At 34.9% G+C, this 12,317-nt stretch overlaps 1 protein-coding gene across 1 annotated transcript in view; it reads right to left on the reverse strand.

Moving 5' to 3' along the window:
* Window positions 1-12,317, reverse strand: part of POF1B (POF1B actin binding protein) — a 71,121-nt gene that overhangs the window by 28,724 nt on the left and 30,080 nt on the right. Inside the window, exon 6 of the mRNA XM_036270810.1 lies at window positions 8,639-8,821. Coding sequence (XP_036126703.1) covers window positions 8,639-8,821 — 183 coding nt within the window. The remainder of the gene's footprint in view (window positions 1-8,638; window positions 8,822-12,317) is intronic.

The following is a 12,317-nucleotide window of genomic DNA, read 5'->3' on the forward strand; positions in this document are numbered from 1 at the left end:
TTGATCAGCTGCCTCCTGCACGCCCCCTACTGGGGATCAAACCCGCAACCCAAGCATGTGTCCTGACCGGGAATCGATTTGGTGACCTCTAGGTACATGGGATGATGTTCAACCAACTGAGCCACACCAGGCAGGCATAACTAATATTTATTAATCTGTTACTATATGCCAGGCATTGTGCTGTAAATATTAAATTAAGTAATGTTGTCTTGTAATCACTACACAATATTGCCTCCCCAGATGACCTTTTCTGTTTGTTTTCTTAGTTACTTGGGAATTACACTGTCCCTAACTGCATTATTTTGGAGGTTTGTTGTTTGATTTTCTTAGTGTGAAATGATGCTAAGTATGTCTGAAGTTCAGATAATAATGAAAGAATTGGTTCTTTTGGCAAAAGACATGTCAAGGTAGAAAAGAAGGAAGCAAAATTTCGTTTCTTTGTGTATATATTCACTCAGTTTTGTACAACTTACAAAAGTTTTATACAACTGTTTTGTACAAAGTTTTGTACAAAGTTTTGTACAATTGACAATACCATTTGAGTAACACTCTGTAAAATCCAAAACCCAGTTAAGTTCAAAAGTTTGGAGGGGAGAGGAAAGGCAGAAGTCAGCTTCTTTCTCATCTACAGTTAAGTCTTTGACAGGACTATGCTCAACAATAATATGAAATTTCTTAATCTGTGATGTGCCAGTGAGCAATGTTTTCCATTTACTAAGTCACAGGTCTTTAGAACTTCTTAGTTTTGTTACTGTTGGTTGGTGAGTTTTGAGCTATCTTTTAGAGTTGGCTCAAAGCCGTGTGTGTGTGTGTGTGTGTGTGTGTTTGTATATATATGTATGCAAACACATTTTTAAAAATTCTCAAAGAGGAATAGTGGGGGGAAAAGCTATAATAAAATAACATGACACTGTGGAAATGTAATCTGTAAACTGGGAGTAATAAAAGCCATGCTCTCATTGCATCGAAAAAGCCAATATAGTGAGTTTTGGGTCAGAGTAATGATAGAAAAATGTTAGCTCTGGTGGATAGAGGTTTTCTCTCTGTGACCATACTCAGTGGATAGGATACTTGAGATGAGTGCATACTCTATATCTACTCTTCTGCCTGATGGAGGAGAGCTGTTTCAAATGTCAATTTTGGACAATAGCTTTAGCTTTTTATATATAAACAGGGCAGGGGTACAAACTGTGCTAAAGAATTGTTGTTTCCGGAAAGATACATAAAATGTGATATTTCTCAAAAAATAGTACAAGAAATATTAGCGATTCTTTAGCATGCATTGATCAAGTATCTTTAATTAGATCACTATTTGACTATAATAATGGTCAAGCAGTCCAACATCTTGTCTCTGACTGCAAATGAAAAACAAAAATCAATTACCTTTTATTTGAACTGCTGCCACAAACTCAAGGCAAGGCAACAATGTTTAGGTGTGAAAACAGAGGTATATTAATGATCACGTCTCAGAAAATTGTTAGAAGGGAATTACTTTGTAAAGGGAAACCATGGGCCTCACCTCGCTATTGCCTTGGACATTCTTGTCCTGGTTCCAATTTGGGGTTTTGTTTCTTATTTGTGGTCTATGAAATTCCAGGAGTAGAATTTTCTTGCTAGCATCTACATTATATTAACTTTGACATTCAAAGATAATGCTTTTGACCAACCATATTTACAAAGTTTAATGGTAGTGACAATAAAACCCTGTAGATAGCAAGCACACGACAGTTATGGATTTTGGCTGAGAGATCTAAATTTTCTTGCCTTCCCCCTCTCTTCAAACTTAATGATGCACATTTGTTAGAAATGTTGCTCAGGACTAGGGATAGTTTGTAAGCAAGGTACACTTACAACCCAGTAGTACAGGGTGTTGGCTTAATTAAATTTATTTCCACTAAGTAACTGGCTTAAGTGTGTGCATTTTTCACCTTTTTAGAAGGGTTGCTTAGCAGATTATAAAGTGCTTAAAATGCCATGTTACATAAAAAGGGATTATACACAAATGCCTAACCCTCTAAAAGGTCATGAACATGTTAAATAACAAGTCTGCTCTGCTTAGACCTTAGTGGGTAGTAAGTTTTTAATACATAAAACAAAAACATCACTATTAATGAAAGGTTATGATGTATAAATTATAATCTTGCAAAGCTCATAATGATACAGTAACATTTTAGATAAATAAAGTTATGCCTTCATTTATTTTACTTTGATTTAGAACATTTAATATCTGTTAGACTGATTGAAGCCAGTTAATCCAGAGACATTAATCCCTGTGAAATTAAATGCATTTTAGGTACAATGTCATTTGGTTAATAGGGTAAAATAAATAGTGTCTTATTTTGTACCACAAGGAGAAGTCTTAGCAAGAGAAAATGTCATAATTTTAGGTTCTGAAATTATCCCTGCTATTTTAAACCCCATAGATATTGTAGTAAAACAATGTTGCATTATGTAATATGTAGCATATAGTAGATTTTCAATAAATGTCACTGAATTAAATATACTGTACAACAGTCACAATTCTAAAATGAAGACTTTTCTCCTAACAACAGTTTTGCACTTGAAACAGAGATTTAATTTTCTATGTGAATAAACCTAGGCAGCAAAGCATTGTTGCGAAAGAAGAATGGAAATTGGGGCCAAAAGGGAAGCTCCCACTTTCTACCTGTAGATTAGGTATCTTGTTTAAACTTCCTGACCTCAATTTCTTCAACTGTCAAATGTAAGTCATTTAATACTTACTTCATAAAGTTGCTGGAGGTATCTTTATCACATTTTTCTCTTTGTAAAATGTTAAACCATCATATAAATAATGGTTTTATGTAACTTAAGGCATATGAACAATGAGCTATTGGAATAAATGATAGAAGGATATTTAAAAAATCGATACCAAACTCTCTGAGGGCTGAAGATGTAGTAGAAATGAAAGAAGAAGAAAAAACGAGCCCAGCTGGTGTGGCTCAGTGAATTGATTGTTGTCCCATGGACTGAGAGGTTCTGGTTCGATTCCCAGTCAGGGCACATGATCAGGTTGTGGGCTTGATCTCCAGTAGGGGGCGTGCAGGAGGTGGCCAATCAATGTTTCTCTCTCACATTGATGTCTCTGTCTCTCTCTCCTTTCCTCTCTCTCTCTGAAAAATCAATAAAAATATATTTTTTTAAAAAATAGGGTAATGAAGAGCGACGAGGACAGAGTGTGGGAAATATCACTGAAATGAGTGGTGAAGTTCTCATAGGTATTTCCAAGTCAGGGGTCAATGGGAAATGGTGAAGACTGTAAGCCTGCCGATGAAACTGTGGAAGGATGAGGAGAGTGATTAGAGGGTCAGTACATAGTGGTAATATAAGCCAAGAGGGGTGGTGTATATGCATTGCAGGGTTTTTGTGTGTGTGTGTGTTTTTAAACATCAATCTGAGAGAGACACATTGATTGGTTGCCTCCCATATGAGGATTGCAGGGTTGTAAAGACAGGAGATGATTGATTAACAAAAACCAGAACACTTGACTGTATTAAATTGTACTGAGAAAATAATTAGCAAAAATACATAGAAAACCAAACAAATAAAAAGTAGGAAAATATTAACACCAGCCAAAAATTGTTATACTAATACAAGAAACAAAATAGTACACAACTTAGTTCAGCAATAAGTGATCATTTCATGGCAATATTAGCATAAACACTGAATGCTGATTTAGCCAAAAATAGGGATTCATGGAACTAAATTCTCTGTATCATAATTATAAAGAGATAATATTCAACATCAGTACATTCAGAAATGGCAACATAAGTATATGCATACTATTTAGGTATATGGAGGTAAATACCAGAAGAAAAAGCTAAGAGTTGAAAACAGTTGCTTCTTTGGATGAGTTGTGCATGAAGGTTGAAACAGGGAATTGTTATTTCTTATATACCTTTTAGTACTCTTTGACCTCTTAAGCTATATACATGCATTACTCTAATGAAAAAGAAAAACTATTTTTTTAAGAGCTAATAAATAAGAATTCTTGTTTGCCACAAAACAAGAGTTCAAAGGAGCACCGGAAAAGGAGGAAGTGGGAGACAGATGAGGATGCTGCTGGGAAACGATAGGCCCCAAAACAGATAAAAATTAAATTTTTGGAAGGCATAGCAGGGGACAGAGGTCTGGACAAAAGACACTCATTTTCAGCAACAGGGGCGAAGAAGGCAATTCATCTAGAGAGAGACATGAGCCATGTGTTAGGGAATAGGCAGAACTGCTGAGTTTATAGAGCTAAACAGCCCAGACATTCCATCATTAGTGAAAGATTTATGTTAAATAAACATTGTGGCAAGCCTTCTGGATACTTGCCAGGGAAAAAAAACACCTGACATTAAGATCTGTGCTGCCTTGATGTTGATAAAAATTGAATTTTCAAATGAAAAGCATTCACATTGGAATCTTTTCCTTTGGCAATAGCAGTATCCAAGTAAGCAGGACTGTTCTTCCAGTATCTTCCCATGACTCCTAATGGTTTCCTGGAAGCCTCAAGCCAAGTGGAAAAAGAGTTGTATATATGATATACATAATTATTTGAGTCTTTCTTACAAACACCACCTGTATGACAACTTGTAAAATGAGTTCCCTGTCACTAACACATGTGAAATTATCTGTTTCTTGTTAATGGCAGGGAAATGATCACAGTGTGTTATTCTTAATGTCCCCAGGAAGGAAATGTGATCAGTGATGTTTTGAATTTGATACTAAAATGATGATGATTCTAGGGAGAACCATGGAAAACACACATAAGTTTTCTAAAAACTATTTTGAAACCATGTTTTTGGACATCTGATTTTCAAAAATATTTTAATATCTTTTGTTTTGTGGAAAGCACTTTTGTTTCATTTAAAAATATCATTATAATGGGAACCAATTTCTTATATTGATGCTTGGAAAGATTTGTGGCCTGGGATTGGGAGGGGAAGAAGGTAGAGATTTGAACATTCATTTAAGCATCTACTATGTGCTTGGTACATAGAGTTGAAAATGATTGCCTCCTGGGATCAGGTGTGCGTGGAGCCAGGTACTTTACATGTTTTATCTCATTGAACTGTATTGTAGACACACTACACATTAAGTATGATTGGCTCACTCTTTAAAGCCCAGGTCAATTCCTGCCTCCTCAACAAAGCTTTCCTTGACTTCCCAGCTGAAATTAATTTCTTCTCTCTTCTGTTCCTCTTTTATGACAGAAGACACTTTGCTTTGTATTATGTTTTATGTGTTTGCCATTTCCCCTATTAGGCAGTAAACACCTATAAGAAATGTGATAATGTTTTACTCACTTTAGTATTTTTCATAGTACCTGGAATGAAGAGGGGTCTCTTTTATAGATGGGCAAACAGGTTCAGCCCAGTTAAGTCAATTACTTCAGTCCAGTTAAATCAATCACCTAGGAGCCTATAGCTCAGTACAATCAGCTTTTACCACCCCAAATAACTGAATTGAAAGTCTAGGTTTTTCCCACCTTATTTTGCTGTCTCCAATTGCAATTTAGCTCTAAACACAAACTAAAAATGGGCCAACCATTAGTTTGAAAAGAGCCTAACTTACTTCTGCTCTATTACCCTTTAAAGAGACTCTTCTGCTGTGTGGAAGAGACATATAAACAGCAAGCAGCCTAGGTGAATGGACTCAACCCCTGTCATCCTTTGTCTATGGGATCTGGCAACCAGGTTACTCCATCTTCACTCTGACCCGGAATGGATCTAATCCCATGTAACCCATACAAGTGGAATTATGAGCCCTAAGCGTCCTACGAATGGATCCAATCCCATGTAACTCGTCGGAGTAGAATTACTAGCCCGAAGCTTCCCTGTTCTATTTTCAGCAGCACTTCAACTTTATCTTCATAAACTATTGAAAAACTGGAAACAATATTATCTGTACAAAAAGCCACCAGCATTGAACAAATCTCAAACGGGAATATGAATAATAAAATAGAAAGCAATATATTAGTTATCCAACTCTACCCATTTTCTAGACAATATCTGTTCTGGTTCAATATATTATTCATTGTACTGAGCTAATGAAAGAATATAGGTAGCATCACTATTGTCACTGGTCAGGATTATTAATCTATTATATTATTTTCATCTCTGATCACTGGCCCTCACTCCGTTCTTACTGACATTACTCTAGCTTGTTTCACACTTAGACTATTGAAATAGCATCTAAAATCTCTCTGTAAATCCTTCTCTGTGGCATTTTTTCATGTTGTAACTTATAGTTTATGAAGCACTTTCAACATATAATTTCAGGTAGTCTTTCCATCAATCCTGTGAAGGAGACATTACTACATACATTTCATAGATGAGAAAGTTAGTGGTTATAAAGAACACACAGCTTGAAAGGTACAGAACTGGAACTAGAACCCAGGTCTTCCTATCTTGAAGCGCGTACACTTTTTGTATATCACCAGCACCTTCCCACTAGCAGATTAGCAGACTAATCTAGTGCTGTCTTTATGTTTACACTGTCGATCAAGGACTCTCCACATCACTGATTCGACTTCAAAAGGAAACTCTCAATAAGCTGAAGAGTCAGGCTACTACTATGTATGATGTGTGGCTGCTCCACCACATGCTAGCTGTGCAAGCCTTTGCAAGTAATTTAACCTCTCTAAACTTTAGTTTCCCTATCTGAACAACAAGGTTAACAATGATACCTTCTTCATCTGATCACTGTGAGAAGAAAATTAATCAATATGCCAATCTATCTCGTACGAAGTTGCTAGGATTAACCTCCTAGAGCACACCTATCAGCATTGTCTTACTTAATAACCTTTGCTCACTCTGCACTGCTTACCAAATAAAGTTCACAATGTTAAACCTAACATTTGGACCTCTGATCTAGTACTCCTCATTCTGTCTTCCTTTGCATGGAAACCAAATCACGAATGGAAAACCTATTTCTTGAGCCCAAAATGTGTTAAATTCCCAAATCTATAAACTTTTTCATGTAATTCTCTCTTAAGATGTCAACTCCACACAACACCATAATACTACATATAAAAACTGGCTCACTCTTTAAAGCCCAGTGCAGTTCCTGCCCCCTCAACAAAGCTTTCCTTGACCTCCCACCTGAAATTAATTTCTTCTCTCTTGTGTTCCCAAAGCACATTGCGTATTCCTCTTTTATGACAAAAGACACTTTGCTTTGTATTATGTTTTATGTTTGGCATTTCCCCTATTAGACAGTAAACACCTATAAGAAATGTGATAATGTTTTACCCACTTTAGTGTTTTTCATAGTACTGGGCATGAAGATTTAATGTTTGTTAATAATAATTGCTACTAAAAACTAATAATTACCATTTGTTAAGTACTTACCATTGGCATTCAACTATAGTAAGTGCTTAACATACAAAATATAATTTATTCTTAGAATAATCTGTAAGAAATAGATGATGAATCTTTATTTTATAATGAGGAAAATAAGCAAAGTATTAGATTGAACCATATGAAACGGTTGTTATTTAACCAACTTTGACTCATAAAAATGACAATTTCAAATGGCTTAACCTAATAAGATGGTTTTTAATGACTCTTATTAATCCATTTAACGTAAGAAATTCAACATCATCTGGACTATGTCTTAGAGTCATTTTAAAGGCCAATATTTTCATACACAATATTCAGAGAAAAGATCATTTTAGGCCTTTTTAGATTGAACAAATGTGAATTTTAAAATCATTTCTGGTTCTTTTTAATATATGGTTAAAGTGCATATTTCAAATTTACAGTCCTTAGAAGTAATCCAAAGCACACCTATCAGTATTTTCCTGAACTATATTTAATAGAAAAGAATCAAATCCTTATGTGGACAGCCTCCTTTATTTTTTCTTATTATTTTCTTTTTGTCTTTTACTAAGAGTGGCCTATGAAAGGGTCAAATTGAGCAAGTTATTCTTTACTAGAAAAAACATCTGAAAACATACTAATGATGTTGATTCCCCATTGTTTCAGTTATTACTGTTAGTTTTAACAAGCTACAAGAAAACCTTTTTTCCTTTAACACTTGTATAACAGATGTTTACAAGATTCCAGTCTTCAGAACATTAGTCACTGACAATTTTATCCCAAGAGATTACTCCTTAGCAACTAAGTTTTAGTTTCTATTTTGTTGATGTAATATACAATGAAAAGTATGTATTGTAGCTTGACTTAATATACCATATTTTCAAAGACATAGGAAGTAATGATCAGCCTGTGAAATGTAACCATTATAATACAATCATCTTTGATAGTATCATTTGAAATTCACTGTTTATTTAAGTACCATACCTCATGAAAATATTAAATGTTTTTAAAAAATATTTAATGTTTTACAACCATTAGACCTAATTTAGAACTGAGGATCAGCTAGAAATGAGGTATTTATTAATCAATCTATGACTTCTTTCATAGATGTAATACATTAATAGACCTGAATTATTTTGTCTTCTGAGAGGAAATGGAAATCTAGTTTTAAAAATTCCATAACAAAATATCAATACCAGTAGTATAATTCTTCATATTTTGATGAAAATTTAATATGGGTACCTGTACAATGGAGTGAGAAGGGTTTAAGGGTAACGTTTCAATTTTATAAGGTATCAGTTCATTGATCTTACCTGTTCATGTATATGGCTTGATTCACCATGGCACAGCTCATTTCCAATGCTTGTAGATATTGAATCACCTCCTGTGATGGTTTGGATTTGCTGGCTAGAAAGGGATTGCTGACAGTGCGGAGAATGGATGATCTGGGGCTGTTGGACAATGTGATGATGGCACTGAACCTGAGGATAAAATTCCTAGAACACAAGCACATGCCAAAAACAGCCACTGAGAATAAAAATTACTGATCAAGAAAAAACCAACTGAAAGTAATTTAAAAAATTCAACGTGCTCCAATGGAATACTATGCAGCTGTAAGGAAGAAAGATCTCTTATCCTTTGAGATGACATGGAGGGATCTGGAAAGTATTATCCTAAGCGAAAGAAGCCAGTCAGAGAAAGACAAATACCACATGATCTCAATGATTTGTGGAATATAATATACAAAATAAGCTGATGAACAAAACAGACCCAGAGACATAGAAGTAGGGTACAGACTGGCAAACCTCAGAGGAGGGGGTGGGTGGGAGGGAAGAGATAAACAAAAAAAACGTATGTGCATATATGCATAACCAATGGACATAAACAACAATCCTATGGGGGGGGCAGGATCGTGAGGAGGGTATCAATGGGGGAAAAAGAGGAACATCTGTAACAAAAATAAATTAATAATAAAAAAAAATTAATGTGCTCTTTCACAAGATAATTGAAGTCTTAGGATTTGTAGCTTTACTAAGTGATACTAAATTTTCCTTTTTTTGATTAAATTTGTATTGAGTTTGTCAGGGTGACATTGGATAAAAAAATTATATAGGTCTAAAGAGTAAAATTCTATAATACATCATCTGTAAATTGCATTATGTGTTCACCACCCCAAGTCAAGTCTCCATCACCATTTATCTCCCCTTTGCCTTCTTCCACCTCTCCCCACCCCCTTTCCTTTGGCAGTCACCATGCTGTTGTCTGTGTCTATCAGTTGTGTTTTTTTGGCATAATCCCTTCACCTTTTTCACTCAGCCCCTCAACCCCCAAATCCCCCTCCCATCTGACAGCTGTCAGTCTGTTCTCTGTATCTATGGGTTTGTTTCTATTCTGTTTGCTTGCTTGCTTTTTTGTTTTGATCAATTTCAAATTATTCTGTTAGGGAAATTTTATTGAATTTTATTCTTATTTGATCAAGTGCCTGTGACCATCCAAATACTTACTTAAATTGGCCAGTGATTTGCATGTTCTGATTAAATTAATATTCCACTAATAGTTATTACTAAAACTGTAATGAATATTAATATTAAATCAGCCTTCTTCGATGATTCAGCAGGTACTCAGCATCTAAATGCATAATAATTATATACTACTGAAGCTCTAGATGAATTATAAAATAAGAAAATAAAAATAAGAAAATAATATAATGCAGTGATTTTCAATGTTAGGAATCACGGTGGGGGTGGGAAAAGTTCTTACACTTCTGAAAATCAAGCATGAATTAAGAAAACTATTTGAAAACTGATTGGAAATTCAGATTGAAATATATGGATTTTATCTCTGACTTTATCACTTACTACGTGATCTTGAGAAGCTGTATATGCAGTCATTATAAACCTCAGTTTCCTCATTTGTAAACGTGGAAATAGTTTGGGTCTCATTGGGTTGCTATAGGGCAGCTAACTAGAGACAAAACTGGCACTGGAACTCATGATTTCTAGATCAGAGTACTTTCAGAACATTGAGCTGAATTTATACTGTCCTTAAAATATTCTGGAACTTGCTTTTAAACTAAATCTTAGCTATCTACTTGCTCATTTGTCGCGGCTTTTTTTTTTTTTTCTCGTTAAGTATAGAGCACAGAATAAGAAAATACATCTGATTATTTCAGTTTTGGGACTTTCAGATTTATTTAAATTTCCCACATTATTTTGTTATTGTTCTACTTTGGTAACAGGTATCAGAAAGTCAGTTTTCAAAGAAAAAAATATAGATTTTGAATCATAGTATTACATTCATGCATGTACAATTAACTGTGAAAGCATAAATTCAGTGCTCTATTTTCTCTGACTGTGGAAAGCTGACCTGTATTAATAAAAGGAAACACTTCAAATCTTTAATTTTTGTATAGAACAATTTTAAACTACGTTAACTGGAAAAAGCAAGATGTGTAAGAATGAATATAGTATGCTCCCTTTGTGTAACATTTTAAAAATGTACATGCATGTGTATTTATAAATATATATGACAACTTTTAAATGCCTAGAGGAAAAAAATTTAAGAGTGACTGCCTCTAGGAAGAGGAACTGAGGGACAAGAGGACCAGGACAGAGAGGCGATTTATTCACTGTATACATTTTAAATCTCTTTTTTTATACTCTTTTTGTACCTTTTTATACTTTTTATGCCTTGAAGTTTTTAACAATGTGTACAAATGATCTTTTCATGTATATAAAAAGTATTTTGAAAGAAAGAAAAAATATATAAAGGAACACATTTTACAAATAGAAACTGCCTTGGTAGACATAGATAATAAGGATCGTGGAATCAGTTCATAGAATCATTTTCTCTAGGCTCTTTTCAAATATGAATTACTTTAAAAATATTCTAGCACTAAGATGTCTACAGTGTAAAAGTTCAGCTGTGTACTAATCAGGAACTCTTACACAAGATTGAGGGGTAAATGCATTACGTGTTCTTTTATGTTAAAAATACCTTCATACACTGGACTAGGATGAAGTCAGAGTGAAAGTCTGGGAAAACTTTCACTCAGTGGGGAGCTCGTACAGCGCTGAAAAAAATTTCCCCTGAAGAAATATGTGTTTCTTAAAAAAACAAGTTAGATCACACTTCAAAAGGACATATCAAGCTTTTTAGGATATATTCCTAGAAGTGGGATCACTGGGTCAAATGGAAGTTCAATTTTTAATTTTTTGAGGTAACACCATATGTTTTCCATAGTGGCTGCACCAGTCTGCATTCCCACCAGCAGTGTACTAGAGTCCCCTTTTCTCCACACCCTCGCCAACACTTGTTTGATGATTTGTTGATGGCGGCCATTCTGACAGGTGTGAGGTGATACCTCATTGTTCATTTAATTGTTCATTAAATGATTAATGTCATTTGAGAGGACATGGAGGGACCTGAAGAGTATTATGCTGAGTGAAATAAACCAATCAGAGAAAGACAAGTTCCACATGATCTCACTTATTTGTGGAATACCATGAACAAAATAAGCTGATGAACAAAATAGATCTAGAGACATGGAAGTAGGGAACAGACTGACAAGCCTCAGAGGGAAGGGACTAGGGGAGGACAGGAAGAAATAGACCAAAGAACTTATATGCATATATACACGACCGATGGATACAGACAACGGTGTGGTGAAGGTGGGGAGGAGGAAGTCCATGGGGGAAAATAGAGGGGACATCTGTAATACTTTCAGCAATAAAGACAAAAATTTTAAAAAAGGACATATCAATATAAAATAATAAAGAACACATAACCCATTTCTCACTCATCTTCCTTTATTAAAGTATCAGTTGCCTGCTGAGTAGAATTGTAACAGTGTCTCCCTTTGGGGTACCTTGAGGTTTTCCTGAACCTTTCGGGCTCTGACCCACTCATTAGAAACACTGCAGCCTTAAGCAAGTTTTCAGTTTCCAATTCAAGCTGAATTTTTTTTTACTGTCATTGTGATTTTTATTTACA

This window comes from Molossus molossus, unplaced genomic scaffold, assembly GCF_014108415.1.
Source record: "Molossus molossus isolate mMolMol1 unplaced genomic scaffold, mMolMol1.p scaffold_m16_p_2, whole genome shotgun sequence".
NCBI classification, from domain to species: Eukaryota; Metazoa; Chordata; class Mammalia; order Chiroptera; family Molossidae; genus Molossus; species Molossus molossus.